Genomic DNA, 25,897 nt, shown 5'->3' with positions numbered 1-25,897 from the left:
AACACTACTAATTGTTGGGTGTGTGGGTTGATGCCACATACTACGGATAAGGGAATTCCATATCTGGTGTTACCGTATAGCTCCCAAGGGTCTGCTCGAGCATTTCAAACAATGTTTCGAAGCGCACTGGGTTTCCACCCCATTCGAGAACCACGTTCCCCTTACTCTGGTCCTACTTCGTACCAAAAATCTTTATCGATAGCAATAGAGGATTTAGATAGCGATATCTATGATCCTTCGCTTATCCCTGAAGAAGAGGTACAAGCCTATAGGGTCCTAAGTAGAGGCGAATATAGTGTGTTCACTAATGAGAAACAGCTTAAAAGCTCGCCTCCGATATGGGTCGTACCCCACATTGGTAATTTTTGTTTAATAGGTCGCGGCCGTAGATCGAAAGCCCGACTTGGAGAGAGTGCTTGCACTGAAAATTACATTCTGCCAATGGTCTCCTCCCCTGTGTTCCTGGCTGCCAAGGGTACCTACTTTATTTGTCATGATCGTGCATATGCATGGTTGCCCTCTGACTTTATAGGCGCATGCTTTATTGCCAACTTGTTGCCTCCGACGTTCACTGTAGATGCAGATTATCACAAGACTAGAGTTGTAAGAGGAGTAATTAGCGAAGAGGATACTACCGGTCAAGAGGCAGGAGACTTTTTCAAAGGTTTTCTTCCGTTTTGGGGACCTATGGTTAATAGTAGAAACCTGAGACAGTTGACTCGAGTGGTAGAATCGACAGCTAATATTACTGCCAGTGCCCTTGGTAATATCACCACAGAACTTCAGGCGGATAGACTTATGACGTTACAAAACCGTATGGTTTTAGATGTGATCTTGGCAGATCGAGGTGGGGTTTGTAAGGTGATCCATTCATCTTGCTGTATTTTCATTCCTGATAACGCTCCGACTGTCTATCAAGCCATCTCGAGGTTGCATAAGATCTCCGAATCCATACACGTGGATGTAGGGGATTGGACGCTACTTGGATGGTTTTGGGGCCTGATGTCGACTTGGGGTTGGAAAATTCTGACGATCATTGGAGTCGTTGTAGTGTTCCTGTTCACGTGTTGCCTTTGTGTGCAGTGCGGTCCTGCCTTATGTGGCCTCTGTGCTACAACGTGTATGAGACAGCCACCTGTTACCGAAGGGTCTCGATTGAACAGAGCTATGCTACAACAACATCTCGAGGGTCTGATGAATATCGAATATGATTCCGATTAGTGCTTGCCTACATGAGGGCAAAAGGAGCGTCTGAGGTTCCGTGACAATTTTAGGTGATGTTTTCGACTCGCACGAATATGGTCGAGTCTGGTATCTAAGAACCGTAAATGACGAGTTTAGTAAATGTGCACAGTTTCGCTGTGCTAACTTAAACCGTTCATTTGATATATGAGTTTTCCATCTGTACCCACGGGTTCCATCTTAGATACGGCATCCATTTTGTCTCTTGCCCTCAAGTAGCCAGCGAACGGACACTGTCCGCTTCGCGACCCTGGGACTCCCACGATATTTGCGGAAGACACATGTTCTTTGTAAGTGTCTTTATGATGAGGGGGATGATACTGTAAGGCAGATGGCCCCGCTCGAGGCTCATCTTGCCGTGCCAGTTTATTGTCTCAGCCGTGCATCTCATTAGGCACGTCCCTTTGATGCCTATATCTCGTGTTTCCCGATACCTCCCCTTTTACACCCTTTTCGACTCTCTCACTGTTTCCATCTTCCTCTTCACCTGTTTTAGTTCCTATTTCGATCTGTTTTACTGCCGATTGGAATTCACTAATGTTGGGAAGATGGGTTTTTACAGTTGGGAACCGCCAAATGTTTCCGCACTTATGTTCCGGACCTTATGTGTATCAAAGTGACCAAAGCGACCCCTCTGAGGGATAATTATGGGAACCGGGTTGTAAACTTTGTGTATCATGATGTCCTATGGGTAAAAACTGTATAAAAGGAGCGATCCACAGAACCAATTTGAAGCAGTCTCCCCAAGTTGCACGTGTTGTACTTGTCGTGACTTCTGTGTTCCCTGCAGTAATAAACCTTGAATCTTTGACGTCAAAGGAAGTGTCCCGTGTCTCTGTAGTTTGTGCGCCGAAACAGGTATCCCATGAAGGTTATAGGTGTTGTTCCCTGGCACCGCTGGTACTGATAAAAGTCCAGTCCTTCACAATGGGGTTGTTGAAAGGTTCAACAAGACCCTCAAGGGTATGATCATGGGACTCCCAGAAAAGCTTAGACAAAAATGGGATGTCCTACTACCCTGCCTTCTCTTTGCCTACAGAGAGGTTCCACAGAAAGGGGTTGGCTACAGCCCATTTGAGCTTCTGTTTGGACAGCCAATTTGGGGTCCATTGTGTCTAGTTAAGGAAGGTTGAGAGCATCTTCTCAAGTCTCATAAACAAGACATTGTGGACTATGTCATTGGCCTGTGTTCATGCATGGCTGAGTACATAAAGAAGGCCTGCAAAAACCTAGAGGCCTGCCAAGACAGTACTTTCATGTGAACATGATGAGTATTTATTATGACACTACCCATTATCCACCTTACTTATTACCTACCATCCCATTCTCAATGTTAGGCACCGCCAACCCCTCATAAACAAATGCAGTGTTCACTATATCATAATACTTTTTAGGTCAAGCTTGGGCAGCCATGCTGTATTGGAGTATATACTTTAAGGCCCCACCCACTCTCCGGTCATATTTGTCATTGGCTTTTGTCATTGTCCTTCGTAAATGCTGGGTTCTGATTCATTAATAGGCTTGTAAGTCCCTCCTTAGTACCGCCTTTGCTTTATTTGTAACCTCTCATGAAGACTGGCCTTTTTACTTGGGTTGTTATAAGGTATGTCATATTTAGGCTGTAAGCACTATTTTCTTTAATGAGTTTCTCCTACTGCAGGCACTACATGCTTTCCTTCAAGATTCAGCACGCCATGCACGCATTCACAGGTCACTTTCACAAAAAAAGCACCCCATACAGCATCCGCTGGCCTTTCTTTAGAAACGGCTCCTCTGAAGAAAGGGGCGTGGCCCTTATTAAAGTGAAAGCACAGCATGGGCCGCTCGTAAACAAAAAGCATTTCCAATGTAATAGGTCTCACATTTTAGAAACTTTGACCGATTGGTATTATAAATAACAATGCATTTTATTATTGCAGGTTTTTTAAACACATAAATAAAAGGCATTCAGCTAGATTCATCAAAGGGCCGTTTTGCGAGTCTGTAATAGCGATTCATAAGGAATCGCTATTAAGGACTTGCAAAACGGGATTCATGTAGGAATCGCTAAATAAATTGCGATTCCTACACATTCCTTATTTGCAATTAGCAAATTGCTAATCGCAAATAAGGAATAACTCCCCATTCATTCCTATGGGCCTAAAGGCCCATAGGAATGAATGGGGAGTTATTCCTTATTTGCGATTAGCAATTTGGTAATCGCAAATAAGGATGCGATTTTAAGGGTGCAGGGGTGTCCAAAGGACACCCTGTAGCACCCCTGAAATGTGAATTTACACTGATGTGGTGCACACACATGTCCAAAGGACATGTGTGTGTGTGTAACATGCAACTTAGAAAAATGCATTTAAATGCATTTTTCTAAGTTTTCGCTATTTACCACAAGGTTTGACTTCGTGGTAAATAGCGGTCCTAAATTGCGATTTCGCAATTTCAAAATGGTTCATGAATTGCATTTAAGGAATCTCAAATAGAGATTCCTTAAATGCAATTCTTCGCAAATGTGCGAATTCTTTATTAGCGAATTTTGCATTTGGGATGATGAATCCCAAATGCAAAAATTGCACTCGCAAAGGGCCTGATTCTCAGAATCTGGCCCTTTGCGAGCGCAATTAAGCTTGATGAATCTAGCTGATTGTCATTTACAATGCCAATAGCTCAAAATCTCGCAATTGCAAGACCTATTGCATTACAAATGTTTGTTTAAGACAGCCGCTGTATGTGTTTCTACTTCCCTTCCATTTCATATTTGAATTCAAAACACAGACCATCCCTTATGCATTATTAAATAAAAAAAGAATAATGGCTGTTTCATAGTAATTCAGAATAAAACTTTAAACATACTGTCAACCACAGGGCTGTACAACACAGCTAAAATAAACGAAACCAATAGCTGTTGCAGAGGCGAGGCCAATGCTTGTTTCTATTTGCCTGAGCAGGAAAACAAACAGAAGGCCATCACTTGTGGAAAGGTATTTTTATGATGGGCAATCCAACTATAAATCCACTGAATATTTAGGTTGCCGAAAATTCACTTTGGAAAGGTTTCTAAAACTACAGGGTACAGTTTAGACTTCTTAGACAACCCAGGATATTGTGGCATTGATTAGCATATTTTGTGGCACCAAAAATTAAAATTCTGTGGCAAATGGTGGTTTTTTTTTGTGCTGCGCATTAGACAATTGAGTGGTCATTAGAGATCTCCGGACATCATGTTTGTTTCTGTTCTTTAGTCAGTGTACTCCTAGGGTCCTTTGGGGTGAACTTTCTTACCGTCTAAAATTATATTGCGAAATAAACGTGGGGGTCCTGTCAATTCCCTCTTTTCTTTTTTAACCATATTTTATTGCCATTTAAACAATATCGACATAGAAGTTCATTCGGAAGCATGAGTCTAGCATCCAGGGTACATAACGTTCCAATGACACTCTCTGGCGCATTTTCCTAAACATTCCACCGAAATCAAAACTAACCCCCTCCCCCCTTGAGTTGCGCTTTGGTAAACAGGTGGGTGTGTCTACATGCTACCGGGTTCTCGTTCGTCAGACTCTCCGAGACTGTGCATTACAGTGCTATACCTGCTGATGATTTTAGGCCAATTATCCCTCTTGTCGATCTTCTTGTTCTGGCTCTGCCACCCTCGGTGTGCCCACTCCACTAATGTTGTTCTGCTCATTCGCCACCAGTTCACACACTAAGCTTTCCCAGGCTCTGGCCCTCTCCATCTTGCCTATTCCCCGGCTGGCCTCTCTGAGTAGCAATCTGCCTTCCGCTCCTGACCCTTCTTGAGATCTTTTTTCCATGTGGTGATCCGCAGCCCTCCCGGTGCTTTCCAATTCCTGGCTATCTCCCTCTTGGCCAAGACATAGGCAAGGTCCTGAAACTTTCATGTCACTTTATTTTTGGCCGTATGGGGAAACCACCCCAAGAGAAAGGGCTCTGGGGCCTACAGAAGCTCTTTGTCAACATGGTCTCCTATCACCTGCAGTACTTCCCCCCAAAAAGGCTTGCAATAGTGGGCAATTCCAGAACATATGGAGTATGTGCGCTTCTCTTTCCCCGCATCTCGGGCAAGCGGCCGATTCCGCACCAAAATGCCTCCTAATGCGGGCCGGTGTTAGATATGCTCTGTGCAGCACATAGTAGTTAATTCATTTAAATCGTGCATTCCTAGATGCTTTCCGGTTACGTTCTAGGATTTTCTCCCACTCTCCCTCTGCGATCTGTCTACCCAAGTCTTCTTCCCACTGTAACACTAGCGCTCTAATGGCTTTTGCATATCCCCCGTATTGCCTTATAGAGGCAGGACAGCGTCTTAATTCTTCCTGCTGCCAGTGCAACATACCTGCATCCCGCCAGTGCTCGTGGTTCCGCACCCCCACCTTTCCAATGCGTTCTAATCCTGCACCTTAGGGCCCTATGCTTCAGGAAGTGGCATTTGGGCAAGTCATATGCAGTTTGCAAGTCTTCAACTGGAAGTAGCGTGGAATCTTGGTATAGGTCCCCCATCTCTCTTAGTCCTGCATCAACGCAGTCCTCCAGTCCTGACCAGTGTTCACCCTGCGGAAGATAGCGTTGCATTGTGATAGGTATGTCAGGGGTATAGGGAGTCGCAGCGCACACTTTCCTCAAGTATCTGGCCCAGCAGCGCACCACCACCCTAGTTGCGGTTGTGTCCTCGGACGTATTCCGATGCACTCGCAGTAGGATTTTTGCCAGAATCGCGGTGTCTGGTGCAGTTGGGCATTGTTTACCATCCAAGTTACGATCTGCAGCCAACCATTGGATCAGCAAGTATAGTTGTGCAGCTAAATAGTAACTCTCGAAGTCAGGCATCGCCAGCCCGCCGTCCGGTGTTGGCCGTCGCAGTAAGGCCTACGCCACTCTCCTTCTTCCTGCACCCCAAATAAATTACGTGACCACTGAGTCAAGTTCTTTGAACATCGCTCACGGGATCCACACCGGGAGAGTCCTGAAGTAGTATAGTAGGCACTGTAATGTTACCATTTCCAGGACTGCTACCCTCCCAGCCACAGAAAGCAGAAGCGTTCCCCAGAAGTCCATTGCTATTTTTGGTGACCTTACCGTCTTACCCACATTGCCTTCCAGTAAGTCCAGTGCTCCGTGATATATTTTAACTCCAAGGTACTGTAGGCAGTTAGGTTCCCACCTCAAGTGTTCTAGAACAAGCGGCGGGGGTATCAGGCGCCATTGGGTATAAACTGGATTTTTGCCAATTGACTTGAAGGACAGATACAGTGGCGAATCGGGTCAGCATGTTGCGCGCTCTGCGCAGTTTGCCTGCCATGTTACGTAAAAATATCAAGAGGTTGTCTGCATACAATGCTATGAAGTGCTGCCCCGTTCCCGTCTCCAGGCCCCTATAGGCCTGGCCGCTCCTTGCTCTGCACGCCAGCGGTTCCATAGCCAGGGCAAACAGGAGCGGGGAGAGGGGACATCCTTGCCTCGTGCCTCTCTCCACCCTCTCTCTAGGCGAGATGGTCCTCCCAGTGAGCATGGCGGCCATAGGGGATGCGTATAGTAGTTGCACCCATACCAGGAATCCCTCCCCAGATCCTTCTTGGGCAGGACTTCATATAGGTACCCTGTCAATTCTCTCTGTTCATCATTTGGGTTCACAGAGAGGTCAAGGATGTCTCTCTTGTTGATTTATTGCTTACTTTGTGGCTTCATATGTGTAATCCCTTATGGTAATTCGGCTTGTCATTGTTGTATTATTGTTCAATTTGATAATATTCCAGTCACAAGTGACTCATTCGCCTGAGTTGCTAACCTAAGGGATTTATCACGACCTCCCCTCTTGGAGATGTCCATTTGAGTTGTCTTCACATCTGCAATTTGATAGCTGGCCCTGCCCTAAACAGTTAAAAATATAAAGCTGTAGCTTATACAGTATGAAATTACTTTTGTCATTGAGATGAGTAAAATATAGACAGGAAACCGTTACAAGAGTCGTGTTCAGTTCAAACCGACTGAAGAACAAACAGTTAGGCTTTGTTGTTTGTCTTTGTGGAAGAAACGGTACATCCCATTAAAGACAGTGTTGCATATGTTTAAGATTGGGTTAAGGAGAGAGGGCAGGCATATAAATAAATTTTTTCCACTGAGCAATATGTGTCATGGGTTTGCAATTTCACTACTTTTTGGTTATTCATATTTTTAAAGGTGGACCCAAGTTAAAGAAAGTGCTGATTTGTTGTTGATGGTCCAAGAGTAGTATGCCTTGTCTCATGCATTGCCATGATTTTCGGATTGGGCTCTTTTGACCTTCAGAAGAAATAAGCCAGACTACTTTGATCCTACTGGTACTAGCATTTCTACTTCAGGTGTGTGTACATATACAATACATTCATGAGCTGAGCTGGCTCTTACATGATTGTGGCCCGCTTCCATCGTGGCACAGTCGGTCAGTCAGAGACTCCATCATAATCCCAGTTTCCAAGCTGCAGCTCCTTCACTAACACCTAAAGGCAGCGGCAGTCCATGCAGTGCTGATTTCGCTGCACTTTTGTAAAAATCGCGGCATTTTTACAAAAGTGCCGATTTCGCAGCAAACCGCCAAATCGCGAAATCCTGGAGGGTCTGATTATGGCAGAAAAATACCTCACTCGGGGGTGAGACTCACACCCTATGGAGAATTGCTTTTAAAAAGAAGTGGTGGTGATGGGATCTTATGAGAAGGGGGACAGGGACAAAGAAGAAGAGTCACTGTGCAAAGAAAGAATGGCAGCAGGCAGAATATGTGGGTTGGTACAATCATATAGTAGATGAAACCAAGAGACAGGCAGAAGGTGGAAATGTCAGGTTTTAGGTGTACTATACAGTTTGGACCAGGACTATCCAAACATTTTTTGTGCTAACAAACAAATACACTAGGAGCAGCACCACAAGGATGGGCAGGTATAGAAGAGATACAAGACGTAGTTTACTACACAATCAGAAAATGAGTCCAACAGAGTCTCCACTGAGTCTGGCCTCGTACTGAGTGGCCTATCAACATGATAGGGTGGCTCGAACTACATGTAAGGAATTCCCAGATTAACACGGGATTAACACACAAAATGTTACGAAAGGTTGTTGCTGTCGTCCTCAGAGACAGTTAATTGGTACCACCCACTTCTGCCTCTTTTCTCGTGCTCTAAGCTCCCCTGAAACTGCTGCTCAGGGGCCTCATGAACCCCCCACTTTAGCAGCAACAGTGAGGACATAGGGTTGTTTATGGGCCTCTTCTGTCTGCAACCTGGCAGACTAAAACGTGTAATTAAGCTACAAGGAAGCATAAAAAATGATGGTTCGATAGACAAAGAAAAAAAAGGATGGAAGGCTGAAAGGAAGGAAAGGTGAACGTAAGGAAAGGTGAAAGAAAGGTAGGAACGATGATAGGATGGGTAGATGAAAATGATTGATGGGTAAAAGCATGGGCCAATGGATAGGTGGATGAATGAGTGAACAGAGGACAGAGTAAATGGAAATCTGAGAGTATGGATTGGTAAATGGAGAGATTGGTGGATTAAAGCCTTTATTGATGGATAAATAAATTAAATGATGGATGGATGGGTGACAGGATGGAATGGCCAATGGATAGATGGAATGATGAAAGGATAAAAAGATGGAAAAAAGAATTAATGGATGACAGAATGTAAAGCTGAAATGGTGGATAACAGTGGGTGGATGGAAAGGTGAAAGGGAGCATGGAAAGATGGTTGGAATGAAGAGACAAGGGAACTAGGGAAGGTTGTGCTATTTATGCGTTTTTATATAGCGCAGACTTTACCCGAAGGTGTCAGAGCACTTCACAATAGGAACAGAACTGATTCATGAGGAAAACATTACAAGTGAACAAATTACAAAAGCAAACGTTACATTACATGAGGCAAAAGTGACAATCGTGAGCAAACAAAATACAAGAGGTAGCAAACAGTACATTGCAAGAGGAAAAAGTGACATGTGTGGAGGTTACAAAAGCGTACAAAGTACAAGTAGAGGTATAATACTGCAATAAATGGAGGACACTCAAACACAAGAACAAACGTTACGTAGGCACTGGAGCTTGCTGCCATAAGAGGTGTGGTTCTAAATTGGAGATTATCATTTTAAGGCTACTCCATTGCGGCTACTTATGAGCTGTAGCTAACCAAGTCAATCAGGCCTCAACCGGCCAGTTAATACATGTTATACTGAGCTACTGACATTACGCTGTCCTTTTTCTGTCTCCTGGCACCAATTTAAATTTCCTGCTCCTGAATTGATGCCTTTCCTCCCTATTTTTCAGTTTGCCCAAACTCTGGCTTACTGAAGACTCACTTTGCTTTTTGATTGGTATCCTTCCAATGTTTTTATCATGGAAGTATTTTTCTTTTTGCGAGTATGGCAGGCATTTTAGCAATATCACTTGTAGGACAGCATGTTCTGCTCCTATCTACCCCCTCTCCACCCCTCCATTGTCTCCCCAGTCATCCTCTAATTTTCACGCCTTTCCTCCTTGCTGCTCTCTACCCCACACTCTGACCTCTTCCTTAGCCAACCCAAACAATTGTTGATCCTTTCTCTCCTCCCTCCACCTCTCCCTCCTCTCCTCCTCCCCCACCTTTCTCTTTCACTTCCTCCTCGAGACCCTCACGGCCTGATGTGAACTGGACACCAGTAACCACTATAGGCTTTGCTAATGGTTGTAAAAGTGCATTGCATGCACTTCCAATAGTTGCAGGTGGCCATCTTGACATACCATTTTCTATACTTCTAAGATAGTCACCATGTTCTGTCTAGACACAATGAAGTATGGAAAATAACATTAGGTTAACTTGGGACAATATTTTCCGTACTTCTACGAAGTTCCACCATGTTGTGTTTATACGCCCACCACTACTGGCTTTGCCTATGATTCACCACATTGGCGAAGCAAACAGTGGAAGCAAACAAGAATTGGCAACGCAAGACTTTGGCTTCATCAATGCTCATTGTAATTATAGCTTCAAGATGAAGCACACTGCTTAAACTCCAGGACAAAAAGGAAATTCCATACCTGGTTTGGAAAGTGGCATGACTCGAGGCAAATGGCGTCGTGAGGGTCTTAGAGGGCTGAAAAGTATATATAAATAAAAACAATCAGTTAGTTTATTGGCTGAGAGAATGTCTCAAATCAATTTTCCTGAAGCATATTGCTAATGCCCTTTCCCTTAAAAATAAACTTTCACGTTGAGATTGATTGATGTTGCAATATGCCTGAGTGAGAACAGTTTTCTTCTACGGTGTACTTTTGTGCCCACTTGTGTGGTGCTTATGGTATAAGGGCAACGGTCAAAGTGGAGTAATAGTCTTGATATGTTTGAGCAGTTTATGAGAGAGAAGAGAATAATTCGCTGCTTAGTGAAGCTGCTTTGTAGTGAGAGGGTTCTATTGTAAAAGGCAATCCTTCTATATTAGAAATTGACTGGTGGGACTGTCTCTAAAATACAGGCAGATGTTTTACTTGGGGCCATGAGACTTGAGAACAAGTGTTTATCTCCTACTGTGCATACATGTGAATTAATGTGTTTGTGTGTGGGCTGAGCATTTGTGCTTGCATTTGTTTGTGTTCACTCGACGGTGGGGAAGAGCAAGTTATTTATCTCATGTAAGGCTATTTGTGGTCCAGACTCTCTAACTGCAGATTCCTCACCTTAGAACAGAGGTCTTCAAACTTTTGGATGCCGAGACCCCACTGTCAACATTTTGAGGTGTAAGGAACCCCTCCTGACAAAAATGTCTAAACCTGTATGCAGAGCAACTGGAATTATGAGGCAGCTGCGGATCAAATTACGCAACAGTCTTGACTAAATTGTGTGGGAAGAAAACGTAAATGTGATGCCGCGTATTTTGGGATAGCATTGCTTCATTATTTTGAAATACATTTTTTACACACAGTAACACTGAGGAAAGATTTCAACCCATCAGTACTTGTTTTTAACCAAAATACAGCAATTAACATCAGAAAGATTTCTAGTAAACCTTTGTGAAGGGCCTTCCACTCCGCAGGAATACATGCTGCCACATTAGAAGCTCACCTGGCCCTGACCGGGAGAAGCAGGGGTCCCTTAAACCCTGGGGGTTTTGTGCGGAGTTAAGCTGTTTACCCATGAAGTTTTCCTCTCACCCCGTCCCTTCCATCCCTCTCTCCTCTCCCAACCCTGGATCCCTCTCTCACTTTGCAGGCCATTTTCTTTCACCCCATTTTACAACTTCTGAACTCTCCCCATTCAACCTCTTACTTCACCTTTAATCACCTTTTGCCATTCTGTTTTTTCACTGCCCTCATCTCTAACAGTTTCTCGCATTTATCTCATGGCCTCTCTGGCCCCGTCACCACCTGTTCCCCTCAGCACTTATCATTCACCTCATCTCTCCATTCAACTTTTTGTCTATTTGTATCTTACACCTCACCGGTACCCCCATTCATCTTTTACATCTCCCTTTTGTTCTAACAGAAGCCCTCACCTTTGGCTCACACTCACTTCTAGCGTGTCCACACTCCCTTGCTGTCCTCTCTCATCCTCTCATCTCTCCTCACCAAGTATACGTGTTGGACCTCTATGCTCCTCTCAGCCTGTGCCACTCTGCTTCTTGTTCCCTAATTCAAGAAGGCATGAGTTGTCTGTCTCACTGTTTTGGTGCAGACCGCACAGTTATGGGACTTGCACCCTCCTTTGCTTAGCTCCACCAAGAATCGATTATCCTTTAGGAAGATATAAAAATCTTTCTCTATGCTCTGTAGGTTACCCCATTTGGCTGGTTCACCTTCTCCTTCTGTGTGTTTCTTATTTGCCTTCAGGCAGCAGATGGTTATTAACCCAAGGACATCTTTTGGTAACAGTAGCGCACTACAAATGTAAATAATAATATTCTGCAGAAGCAGGGGAGCCACTAGACCAGAACTTCTGGGGGAGGGAGGTCTAATACTTCCAGCCAGGGCTGGCCCTAACACTGGTTGCCCACGGTGCAACAGTCTTTTTTGGTGCCCCACCCCCGTTTCCTTCTTCTCCATGAATTCCCTCACTACCACTCACCAACAATGCACCTCATCTCTCTATAGCACCTTTCTGACAAACATTTAATTTTTTTATAGCACTACTCATAGTTTACTCACACTCCTTTCTGTGATCTGCAAGGTACATATTCTTTGTAGCAGGCACATTAACCCTCTGCACTGTGTGGGTGACAGGAGTGCCCATGTGAGTGCACGGTGAGCGATGCAACAGTGTGAGAGTAGGGTGAGAGGAGTGACTGCAGGGTGAGTGAGGTGGCCGTACGAATTTGGGTGCGGATGCAAGTTCAGAACGGGACGAATAAATGTATGATTACTGCTGGGCTTGTTTGAGTGAGTTGTATATTCAGCAGTGAGGGGGACAGGTGAGTGAAGTGTCACATGAGTGCAGGGTGAGTAGTGCGCTTGTGTGACTGCAGGGTGAGGTATATGGTGAATAGCGCAAGTGCATTGTGAGTGCAGAGTAATCACTGTGAGTGCAGGGTTAGCAGGTGAATGGTGTGAGTGCATGGTGATCAGTGTGAGTGCATTGTGATCGCTATGAGTGCAGGGTGAGTGTGAAAGTGAAGGATGTGAATGAGGAGTGAGTTGTCTGAATGCAGGGTGCATTCCCAGACACTTGAAATAACTCGTAGGGTTTAAGATCTAAGTTAAACTATTGCTATTATGGCATTGTTTGGGGATTGAGGGTGTCGAAAATAAATAATATGCTGATCCTGCAACAAACTTCCAGTCCTATGGTTAGGGTTGCCAGCAGATTATTTTGATGGCCCAGTTGGTACAAACATAAGCAGTCACCTAAAGCTGTATTTTAAGCACTTATATGTGCATACTTCGAACAGCAAATATAAATAGAAAGCATTTTTACTTGTGTTCTAGGACTGCCTCAATGATCCATGACTGATAATTAAAGAGAACAAAGACAGAAAAGTCACATAATGAATGAATACATACTTTTTTTATTTATACATCTATTTAGTGTCAAGAGGAGGTCTCTGCAGGCTCTTTAAACAACACACACAGGCATTTTACTTTTGGTAACCCTACTTTATATTCCTTTTCATGAAATGCATTCTCACACTACAGCAGTAAATGTAAAATACAAACGTAAGGAATAGGCCGAGTGGGACCCAGGGGGTACTGGAATCAGGAAAAAACACTAAGCCTCTGTAACCAGTTTACAAAGGCATGTAAATATGTAAATGGTCTTTAAAGACCTGTGAAAAACTCTGACGGGCTTGCCGGAGATAAGACTCCAGACACTGCCCAGCTGAGGCCCCAGCAGCTCGAGTTGCACTGTAGCAGCCCGGGCTGAGACACAGGACGGGGGAAGAGGGGGGCTGAAGCCCTTGGGCCTGAGCAGAATGGTGACAGGGAATGCGCGACCCCTTTTGCATCGCTCCACGGCCCCCCCTGGGGGTCACGCCCCACAGTTTGAAGACCCCTGCCTTAGAACATTCCCCAGGATCCAGAGATTTTTCAAAGAAATTCTTCCGATGCTTGAAAATGCCACCCCTGCGAGCTGACGTTAGTGTCTTATCTTCCTTTCTGCTTCCTCAGAAGCAGAGCAAAAGCAATTGTTGGTTACAGTACTAGTGTGGGACCTTTTTAGAAGTCAAAAAGAGGCAACTCTACAGAAAGTGGAGGTGGGAGGATGCTAAGCAATCTGTGGTTATATAGAGTATTTACCAAAAGGGGTCTTACTGAAGGTAAGCTTCTTGTTCTTCTGATGAATATTTCTACCTGCAGATTACTCCTCTTAGAATGCCACCTTCTTTTTTGAGAAGCATGCCTAAAGTGAGGCTATTTTGGATTATCGCTGCTCTCTTTATGAATAATTGTTAGAGCGCCTGGGGGGGGGGGGCGTGGCTAACCGTCAATCATGGCGGTCGCACTGTGAGCGAGTTCCGCGCCTGGACCTAAGAAATCCTGCTCAAATCCCACCTGATCGGCTGACATTGGCCCTGCACACCCTTGCGGGGGACCCTGCAGGGAGGCTACGAGTTGACTGGCTGTGCTTTTGCCACCAAAGGCCGGCTGGCCGGATCGCCTGGCGAGGTGAACCGCGAGCGGAGCAGAGGCTGTGTGGGCCATGGCCCAATTTAGTAGAACTACGGGCAGAGGACTGCGATCTTTCCATGCCGATAGATCAGCCCTGGGCACTGTGATAAGGGCCCCCTCCACATTCATTTACAGGTTGACACCAAGCGACTGGCTGGTGTGGATACCGGGGCAATGGGTGCCTGCAAGCGGCGACTGCCCGGGGCCTGTGCTGCAGGACATGAACCGCTGATCCCCCCATCAGCCTGTCCTTCCCGCCGGCGCGCCACCGAAGCCTGCCTACCGCCCTGACTGAGTGACTCCCAATTGGTGAGGCGGGCCCGCCTGGACGGGACTGGGGCCGCAAGGGTTACGGCACCTGCTGCGAGTGTGAGAGGCTACGATAAAAGGTGTCCACATACCCTGTACCTGCATCTGCACTATGAGGCGGCGGTCGGGGCTCCCGGCTGCGCTCCCTGTGATCGACTGCTGGCGGCTGTGTGGAGTCAGCCTGGCTGGGCTGGCTCCGTTGGCGGTGGCTACTCGGATTACGTCCTGCTTGGTGTGGCTTGCTGATCGGCTCTGTCGCCTGTCCTCCCTCCCCCTGCGCCACTGGAGGTCCTCTTAACCTCGACTGGCCCTCGTTGTACGCAGACCCTGGCGTATGGAGAGGGCCTGCTCTGGGCTGCTGTGTGATGGCCTGGACAGGCAGAGAACGCCCACACGAGGTGAGAGGTGGCTGGGCGCTGCAAGGGCAGGGACACCATAAGCATACGACGGCGACCATTAATCGATCTGAGTGGCAACACTGGGCCCACTGCGCTGCCATACTGGACACGCTGTGATCCGCTGGGGTGCCTGGCAACGAGTGCCTTGTGAGAAGCAGTGGGGGCTGTGACTAAATGTGAATGTACCTTATATCTGCGGGACCTGCGTGCTGACCTGAGGCGATGGTGGCACCGTCGCTGCGGAACTAGGAGAGGCCTACCGGGAACAGCTCAATCCTGTTGTTGGCAGCGGTGGACAGTTGGAGGCTGTGGAGCCCATTGAGTACTGGCTGATTGCTGGGATCCCTGCACGGTCTTGGGCCCCCGCCTGGGGTCACTGAGCTGCTGCTGGGGAGACGGGGCCTTTGCTGAGATCTACCGCTGATTTTGCACCTGAATTGTGGTGAGTGCGCGAGGACGCGGTGCGGTGGCCCTAGAAGGACACCCACGACAGTCACATCTGCACAGGGATGCCCAGCGTCACGGTTGTTAGCCCTGCTGGAGGAGCAGTCTGTCTGCGGGGCGCAGTTCGGAGCGCAATCGGGACTTGTCTCGCGAACACTACTGCATGAGCACATCTGCCCCCGGGGAGTACTGGTGTTGAATGCCCGGCCCCCCTGGGAACCTATCCCTGGGACAGCTGGCGTGTGCCTCTGGGCCGGACTTGGCCATAACACCTGACACAAGTGCAAGAACTGGTCTGCTACTACCAAGGCCGCAAGGGCTCCTCAATTCATAACAGTGGGGCTGTAACTGGGCGTAACACCACCTTCACCAGTAATACAGCACCTGAAAAGGGCAAGACACTGCCACCATCACCAGCCCTGCCTGGGCCTCTCTCACTGGATCCTGATGAAATAGCACGGGGGCACCACCAGTGCATCAACTTAGTGCACATTGCGAACCTCCCAATCAGATTGCACAAGACCTCTCTCTATAATGGGGTGACCCAAAGGTAAGACACCGGACACTAACACTACAGATACCCCACAGAAGACAAGGACTCCTCCACACAAACAACGAACAGTATTCCGCCTACTAATGTTGAGTCTCCCCTAACAGAAGTGCGGGACTCCGAGAAAGTCCATTGAGCAACAAATGGGCTCCCTGACAACTGGGTTTACCCTCCTAAAGGCTGACCATGCTAAACTTGCTGCCACTGTCAAGAACAATACCCTTGCACTAGCGGAAATATTGCCACAACACAAAGACCATGGGGAACAAATTGCGCAGCTTAAACGGCAAGTAACTGGGCTCCACAATAGAGGGGACAACGCAGAAGGGAGAGACCGACTCAATAACATTCTGGTCATAGGCCTGACAGAACGCTGTGAGGAACCACGTGCCACCAAATTTATGGAACAATGGTTCAGGGAACATGTTACACAGGAGGGCCTCTTGGAATTTTTCTGTGTAGAGAGAGCGCACAGAATACCCACTGGGAGATGACGGCGGGGGCCCAACCCGTCCCCGGATCGTAAAAATCTTGAATTTCAGAGACGGGGAAGTACTGTTGCACAAGGCAAGGGAACTGTCTTAAATTCAGTATCAAAATCAGCGTGTGTCTCTATACCCAAATTATACCATCCTGGTACAATGTAAACGTTCCCTATACTAGGAAACAAAGAAAAAATTCAGGGCACTGAACATCAAGTATGCACTACTATTCCCAGCCAGGCTGAAGGTAATCCACGACCAAAAAATGCAGTTTTTTACACCCCCGAGGAGGTGGAAGAAAGGTTCGAAATCATGTTCTGATAGGGACACAGCACTGTTAATGCTCACACACAGATGCAGGATAGCTACAAAATAATCACCTGGAATGTGCGAGGTCTGGGATCCATACATAAAAGGAATAGAATCCATGCGCAGTTAAACAGGCGACATGTGTGAGAAGTTGGCCTGGTATATGATGTTCACTATTCTAGTGAGCACCTTGCACCAGTCCAAACAACCCTTATGGTCATGGTTGTAAAGTCAAACTTATAGACCAGCTATCCTACTGGTAGCATGGACAAAGCAGTCTTAGGCTAAACTCAAGAGGGCATGTGAAGCCAGCTGTTTTACCATATGCAATCCTTTTAATACCAAATGAAAGGACACCACACAGGTTATATATTCAAAATATATATGTATTTATTTCTAAATCAATCCCCTGAACTCTTTATGAGCACAGAAGTACAAGCGCATAACAAGTAACTCAATATAACATACAATAAGTTGCACAATATGGATAGGCCCTGGTGGTCCTTTAAACCATATACTAAAATAGTGGTATAAGAACCACGTCACGAACAATGGTAAGGCCTAGGGCCTTGGGAATCGCTAGGGCTACACTGGACTAACAGTAGTTAGGGAGCAGGAGGCCCACGGGATGCGGGTGCAGTGTCTAAATGCACACGCGTGCACACATAGAAGTCAATGGGTGCGTAAAGTTAGAAAGTTAAAGATTTAGGAGTCTTCCGACTGGACTAGAAGCTAACCACTTGAAACTAGGACACTAGGAGAGTTAATCTTCACAGGAGCACCACAGTACTCGCGTTACCTCACCCACAGGAAGCGGGTGCATAGGTCCCAAAGTGTGTCGGGTTTCGTCGTGGAGTTCTATGGAGCCTTGGAGAAAAGATGCTGCAGGCGACCAGGAGAGAAGAGTCCGGTTGGATCCAAGGGCGGATCGAGGATGAAGAGTACCTGAAAGCAGAGGGGACAGAGTCTGGGTCACTAGCCAGTTACCAGGAAGGAACCAGGAAGGAACCAGGCGATGTTGGGCGCAATCAGGTGATGTCACGAAGCTTGTCTCTGCTGCCACGTGGACCAGGAGGTGTCGACGACAACCAGGAGCTGGACACGGTCTGTCCCATGAAGGCTCTCACTGTTGGCGGTGTCGGTTCTCTATTCGGAATCAACAGGCCTTGGCAAATGCAACCCATGCAGGAATCGAAGATGGCTTCTTACTCAGGCCAGCAAGGACTGAGGGGCTTCTCCTTCCCAGGGAAGCTGGGGCCAGTCTGGAGCAACCAGACCAGCAGTGTAGATTTCGGATTTCGTTGTCACAGAGGCCACTAGCCAATGGGCAAGTGACTGGACAGACACGTCAAGCAGGAAAATGCAAAAGGGCCCCACGCAGCACTCGGTGAGTGTGGAGAGATGATCTTTGGTGCAATGGATGCTCGGGGCTGGAGCTTCTCAATCCCCAATGCACAACTTTGAGGGTTCCTCAGAAGTTGCATGGAAAGCATTTCGCTGGCTTTCCAAGATGGCCGGTCCCACGTCTCTCGTCGCCTCCACGGGTCTCAGCTTTGCTGTGGCTGTGGATCGGGCTGTTGGATGTCTGGAAGTCCGGGTCTTGTCAGGCTCTGTGTTCGAGCTCTGGGGGGAGCAACGACAAAGCAAACCGTTGAGCGCTTGATGGTGCCTGCTTGCACAGGGTGGTCACTCCTTGACCACAAGGGAGATTCTTCAGTCTTCTACGTCGAAGGTCCAGAGTTTCGTATCAGAGTTTCAGTCAGGATAAATCTAAAGTCTTGGGACTCAGCTCCTACCTATATACCAAACCTAGGGGCTGGATTACCTGCTAGGTCCCTCCTATGGGTGGGACCCAGGAAGGGGGTGGTTACACCCATTTCCCTTTGTCCAGTTTCGCGCCAGAGCTGGGGCTGGAGTGCCCCAGCACCGGTTTGAACTGGACTATGCATGGGACACCTTGTGTGCCCCAGGCAGTGTCTCATTTCATTCAGCCCTCCCTGCCCCAATACATATAGCCTGTCTGGGGTGGTGCTAGCACCTCCCAGTGACAGGAAACCTATTGTCCAAGCCTCCCTCGCTGGAAGGACTCCCAGCAGCAGGAGGTCAGACTTGTGTCTGTGGCAGCAGCATCCATTTTGTGATGCTGAGGCTCTGGTGAACTTTAACCGGGATTAATGGAAGTAACATATCTTCTCCCTCTAGAAGGGTGGAATGCTACCCCCGGCGCCAGGACTGGTGAGGGGGTAGTATTCCAAAGCGTATGACACCTTACATGACATGTTTTGATAAAGCCAAACCAGAGTTAGCATTTAACTGCGAGGTTCATAATGCACTTAAAAGTATATGGTATGGCAATATCCTAGAACAGCTATAAGGACATGGTTCCGAAAGCTGCAGACAGGCTCAGCTCATGCTAGATCACCATCTCACATAAAACCAAGCACTCTGCCTTCAGGATTGTTAAGGCCTGCCATAGGAGTGACTTATAGGTGTATATGTGTCTAGATATAAGGTTAGACATAGGAATACTATATCTAAGCAAGGGGTGATTACACAACCATGCCCCAGCTCAGTGATCAGCCAGTTGTATCAGTTTGGATGGCCAGCCAGGGGTGGCAAAAGATATGTTGCAGCCCCTGGTAGGCCTTGGGTGCACCTATGCCCTGGGTAGCTATAGTACACTGTACAGGGGCTCATAAGGTGACCCAATATCCAATTAGTTATGTACCTAGGGTACATGGAGTCCATTTTACAGAGAGAGTAGATAGCCTGGGGCCCTGATTAGCAGGATCCCAGGCCAACTAAGTCGAAAACTAGCTAAACACAAGGCAAAAAATCTGGGGTAACCATAGTCAGGTATCGACCTTCCTACACAACCCCCCAAACGAAAGGAGATAAGGCTATCCTTGACCAGGTAAGCCTATATTGCCTAAGTGGCCATATAAGGAAGTACCTGCACTAGCATGGTTACCCCCTGTCTCATGGTCCACTAAGCAATCCCTCACCCTAGGGGTATCAGAGGGTCTCCACCATAGGGAATCTCTACCTGTGGTGTGTTTTGGCAAAGTAAAAGGCTGGTGTTGGGATGGAGTACTGAAGTTAGGCTCCACTAATGTAGGGCTCAGCTTCCTCCAATCACTATCCACCATGTGTGCCTTTCTTTCCATGACTGAGTTACACTGTGCTCTCAGGGTCAACCGCTGGCTGCCTACAGCTGGAGGCTGGATCCCTTTTGTTGGCTTACTGGAGGGACAGGTCAGGTTTTGGGCCTTTGGGTCCCATGTTTGGTTGTGCCCAACAGTGTCCATCTGGGGGAGGTTCCTAACTAGGTGTAAGGGAGATCCCTCAGGAGTTTTTGAAATGTTCACCTTGCTAGGGCTGCTAGCTTTGGTGCCCCTAATCTGCTGATGGGGGTGTTCTTGTGGACAGGGGGCCTTTGGGGTCCACTGGCCTCCCTGACCTCTACAGCCCTGGGCTGACTGAGGGTGGGTAGAGAGGGGCAGGATACCTGCTCCAGACTGGGTCCCACCTTGGAAGGGTCCACTGACATCAGAGGCTCTGTCAGGCCAGGCATGGCTACCTCTGGGGCAGTTTCTTCACAAGGGTTAGGGTCAGTTCCCTGAGGAGGCTGACTCTCACCTAATGTCTGGTGGGAGGGAGACTTTTTTTCCTCCCCATACTCTCTGTCTGAGCAGAGTGATCCATAGTTTCAGGCTTCACAACACTAAAATCAGTTTGAGTTTGGGCTGTGACCATCACAGCCCTACTAACCTTTTCAGGAAGGAATTCTGCTTGAGCTTGGGCTGTGGCCATCACAGCCCCACTAACCTTTTCTGGAAGGCCTACCATTTTGGAATGGGTTTCTTGTTCTACCCCAGCCCAGGCTGAGATCTCTAGATCATTTCCCAGTAGACAATTGTTAGAATTGGGGGTCTCTGGTTGGCGCACGTTTTCACTTGGGACAAGCAGGGACCCTCTCCTCTAAGTCAGGGCGAAGGATGACCCCTTAGAATTACCCTTGCTCACCCTCTAGGTGCGTGGCGTGAGCAGCCAAGGCTATTCTTCAGGCGTTATTAGTTAAGCATTTGTAATCACACACACAGTAAATTTACCAATCCCCCCACAAATGGACACCAGGCTGTAGTTATATAAATATATGTTCTCTTTATGTAAAAATATATATATGCAGGTTGACTTATCACAAGACCAATATAACGTTTTTCTTAGGCCACAAGGTTGTAATGGGGCAAGCTTTTCTTAGTTACAGTTCAAAAAGGGTTTCTTTTCAATTCAATTCACTTCCAAAACAGTTCTCTCAGTTCTTTGTTGGCTTTAAACAGGCTCTTAGTCCCTGGAGACCTCTCTGGGGGCTCACAGGACACTTCCTAGCGCTTCACACGCTTTTCCGGGTAAATTGTGCTCGACCCTACTGCAACTCACGCATCTAGCGTGAGTAGCGTACTCGGCGGTCCGTTTACTTCGAAGAGATACGGGGCGTACAGCGAGGCAGTTCAGATGCGGCGCATACAGTTCTTATGTGGAGATCCGGGACACCCAGGTACCTGCAATCAGGACTGCCCAATCACTTACTGGCAATGCGACGCGCACTCACTTACTGGCAATGCGACATGCACAGGCGCTGCTCTCTTGTGGAAGTACGGGGAAATAAAACGTGGCGGGCCCCGAGCCCGGTGAAGATGTCTTGGCATGATTCCAAGTATCCGGGGAAGCAGAGACGGCCCGCACTCCTTCAGTGCGCGGCGGGGGGAGCCTTCAGACTCTCAGTGGCGGTGGCTCTCGTGAGGCAGGTGCGGCCCGGCTCCTCCAGTACGGTCCTTACTGGGGGCGCCTCAGGGGGCGGCACGGCCTCTTTCCAAGTCAGAGGGCGAAGCGGGGCGGCCGGGTACGCTGGAGACGTACGGCGGCTGCCCGGGGCATATATCACGCTCGAAGAGGAAATTCCAGCAGGAGGGGCGAGCGAGGGCACACAGCGAGCTCCAGTAACAGGCAGGCAACAGGGGAGCAGGCGGCCCGGTCCACGGGGAAGAGAACGACTCTGCACGAGCGGGGCTCTCACAGGACACGGGCGGCCAGGCTCCTGGGTGTCACGGCCCTAGGAGGGGGCGAAGGGGCACAGCAACTCAGCTCCAGCAGGAGAAAGCACACGGATGAGATGAGAGCGAGCGAAGGCACCAAGAACCCACTAGTCCTGGGGTTCAAATCAGGGTGCAAGCTCAGTCAAGCCCTTGGAGAAAGTTTCTAGCACAAGTCTGCAAAGTCTTTTTCATCAAGTCTTCTCCTCTCCTTCCTCAGCAAGGCAAGCAGCAGGCCAGTCCTTCCAGCGTCTTCTTCTCCTTCTATTTGGGCAGAGGTTCTTTGTGGGAAACAGGATTCTGATTTACAAGGAGCAGGGCTCCTACTTTTATACAGCATTTTCTTTGTTCTCACAGGCCAGGGGGGCCTTTGCATAACTTCTTTTCAGTCTCTGAGCACTTTGTGGGTGTACTCTGGCTTCTGCTTTCAGTGTGAGGGGCAGGCACATCAGATGCTCCACAGGAGGTGGAGCCAGCATTGTGTGGACGGGGCAGCCAGGAGTACCTTGATGACAGTGCTTCGCCCTTCCTGGGCCAGGTGCCGGCTGAGTCATCAGTCGCTCCCCAGGGGGCGGAGCCAGCATTGTGGTGGCAGAGCACAGCCCTATTCAGAGTCCAGGGGCACTCCTACCTCCCACTAAGGTGTAATCCTTGCATTCACCACCTGTCATCCCCCAGCCCTGCCACTCACATAACCCAGACAGTCAGATACACATCCAAGCAGAGGCGGGCTGAAATGGTTAGGCAAGCAAATGCTAACTTTCTAAAAGTAGCATTTTCAAACACAGGATATTAAAATAAACTTTACTAAAAGAAGTATTTTATTATTCTGAGTTCAGGCATACTAAACTTTATTTTCTACCATGTTCCCTGAGCTTGCTGGGATTATAGAGTGTAATAATTCCAGCAGCCCATCTGGCCTAAGAGAACAGGTAGCCTTACAATAGTGAAAAACTAATTTGGCTGTAATTCACTATTAGGACATGCCACACACATCAGGGCATGTCCTACCTTACACTTACAATGCACCCTGCCCCTGTTTGGACAGAGGTACCTACCTCTGCCAACTAGAGACCCCCATTTCTTACACATTTTTCTTCTGTTTAGCTCTCAATGGCTAGGGAGTCTGCTTTTTAAAAGGGGTAAGTATAGTCGACAGGAGGTCACCTGCTTAGGTCACCTACTGTCAAAGGGGGGTAGGAGACTGGCTCCTTGGCGAACTAACACAGTGCATGGGGTACATAAAAAAGTATTTTTGGGCAACTAACAAACTGCGTTTTTCCTTGGCTTCTGTGCTTGGTACATATACTGTTGTGTGCTGTTTTGTGTTGTAAGTACACAAGATGGTTTGTTGTGCGCACTTTCTGTCTTTGAATCTATCACAAGAGCCCTTCTGAGCGGTCTAGGAACGGTCATGACGGTGGCCGCCTCCATAAGACAATCGGTTGGACTTGCTTTAGCCACTAATTTCACAGATATGGTACTCTCTGCTGTGAACATGCCCATGGATAAATAAAGACATAGCACCTCACCAGTGCACGTCTAACTGGCTATAAAAAAGTCCTGTTCGGAAAAATTGTTATAATTAGAAGTGTGTCACCTTGAAGTCAGCCTTGTTACTGCCCCTCCTTTCTGTAAATTGATGGAAGTGAATTGAAAAGAAGTTAAAAGGACGGGTAGACTAGACTGATGTTCCCATATCTGATCCCTGAGGGGAACTATAGGTTGAAGGCTCCTGTTTAATTCTCAGGTGGCAACACTACTATTGCTCATGTTACCGCAACACTTCATACAGTCGCAGAGACATCACGAGTCCCTTATCAGTTAGCCCGTGTAATTGAGCTGAAAGCCCTTACTAGAGCTGGTGAATTGGTAGGCCAGAAGGAAAAAAGAAAAGAATGTTGATAGATGCCTAGGTCTTTCCCCTGGTTATGATGACACATGGCCCAGTTCATGTACCGTATGGTGCACATGATGCACAAAACTACGAAGGGTGCCTGTATGCCCCCGGTAATTGCACCACCACATGTTTTAGTGGCTAACAGTTTGAAGAGCACATAGCTCTACAGGAGCTTGTTTGGAACAATACGATTTACTGGAGAATTCATGTACTTGCTACATTATGCTTAATTTGCCAGTTAAATATAATCAGGATCTCTGTTAACTTCGCAATTTTAAATTTTCCTGCCACAACTATAAATTCAGAGCATGGTCACAAATGCAATATTTATGGTGGCTACCTTAGAAAAATAATTCTAGAGGTGTCTGCAGACTTGCATAGCAGCGAAGGTTCGCAAAGTAGAAGTTGTGTTGTGATCTCCATGACTTATTGAACACAAGCTTGCTAAAAAAATAAACACAAACAAGCCATTGCTTTGAAATTCCCTTATTGAGGTTCTTCAGATGAGTAATATAGGAATCGGCAGATGCAATGATTCAAAGTATGTCTGGATTGTTCTTTCAGAGCCTAGTAAATGAATTAAGGCTTACCCTGCTTCTTGGTATTCGGAGAGAAAACAATTGATTTTATAACTTTTCATCCTTGCCAGTTAATTAAAACTCTGCATTCTATCCACTAATAGGTCCTGGACACCCTACAGTCATCGGAGGGGCCCCGGACATGATACACTGCCTGGCTGCTTGTTATGGAACATCCATGAATATGACTGAGGCAGAGCAAAGAAGTGCTGGACAAGGCAGTACCACCGAAAAACAAAACAGAGAGAGGGGCTATCCAGGAGCACCAGCCTGTTAGTCTACCTGTGCTTGAGTCCTAGCCTATTGAGCTCAGCCTGTGGGCTCGCCTGTGTTTGAGTCTCCGCCCCCTGGTCCTCTTGAGTCTGACCCCATTTTTCCTTGACCCCCCCCACGCCCAGAGTATTGAGGCACCATTTGCGCCCTGACGGAAGGACAGTGCACCAGAGGGAAAGTTGAATGAGTAGGGATGGACTTCATGGGTGAAGAATAGGGGGCAGGTACCCTGACTAAAGGTGCCAGCGATAGAGTAAGGAAAAGATATTGGTGCACTGGCCTGGACACTGGATAGGATTAGTTGAGGGTGTCCCCAAGGAGGGAGGGTGCCCTATCCTGAGTGAAGAGGATTTTTCCAGAAAGAGCTAGGCGAGTAGCTCCACCGACGGTGCTCAACAGCGCCTACGCCAGATGGACAATAGGAGCCTGCCAGTGATGGCTCTCTGAAAGACGCTGGAAAGAAGAGTTTTGCCCATCCCCTTGTTCCCTGGTCATCAATTCTATTGCATTGCATTTCTCTCCCAATTACCAGGTATCCTTTTGGTCCATTATTGAAGAAGAACAACTCTTTGCAGCCCCGCTGACTTATAACTTGCTTGATAACAGGTTTGCCTTGGATCTTACTTTATGATGTTTACTTTCACAATTATGTTTACCTATGAGGAAATGGTCTGACAGATGTTGCCTCTCTTTACTTTTTCCCCAATGTTGGTTTCCTCATCTATGCATCATACATTCCATCAGCTACAACGTGAAAGTAGGTTTCTGCCCTTAGTCAACAGGGGTTGCTAACACAAAGAATATGCCTATGTATACACAGTTTCCCAGCTCTTTGTGCCAGCTGTGTAAGTACACCGACTCCCAAGAAAAGCAATATCCATGCGATACAAATGTTAAGATCATGCTTCAGAAAGAGATCTATGGGTTGATGAGCATTGATGCAGACACTTTTTAGGTCAACATGTCTCTTATAGTTTCCCTGAGTATTAAGATATTGATCATATGAAGAGAGAATTCCCCTCCTGATTAGAATTGTAAAAACCCTAGCGGATAGCCCAATAAAGCATTTAGCCACCCATGCTAAAAGGAGGGTCTGTTACATTTTAAAAACCCCATTCTTATTATATACTTCTTCCGTGCCATAGTAGGTTAGTAGTGTGCGGCTAAATGACGTTCCATTTGCATTCACATTATGTAACCCACTGAGTTATTCTTGT

General features: G+C 47.3%; 1 protein-coding gene across 1 annotated transcript in view; it reads right to left on the bottom strand.

The window, feature by feature from the left end:
* The window catches only part of KIF1A (kinesin family member 1A), a 2,072,061-nt gene that overhangs the window by 578,461 nt on the left and 1,467,703 nt on the right, over window positions 1-25,897 (bottom strand). Inside the window, exon 32 of the mRNA XM_078667093.1 lies at window positions 10,286-10,341. Coding sequence (XP_078523219.1) covers window positions 10,286-10,341 — 56 coding nt within the window. The remainder of the gene's footprint in view (window positions 1-10,285; window positions 10,342-25,897) is intronic.

This window comes from Lissotriton helveticus, chromosome 11, assembly GCF_964261635.1.
Source record: "Lissotriton helveticus chromosome 11, aLisHel1.1, whole genome shotgun sequence".
Lineage (NCBI taxonomy): Eukaryota > Metazoa > Chordata > Amphibia > Caudata > Salamandridae > Lissotriton > Lissotriton helveticus.
Note: the sequence above shows the minus strand (reverse complement) of the source record. Positions and strands in the feature narration are given on the sequence as shown.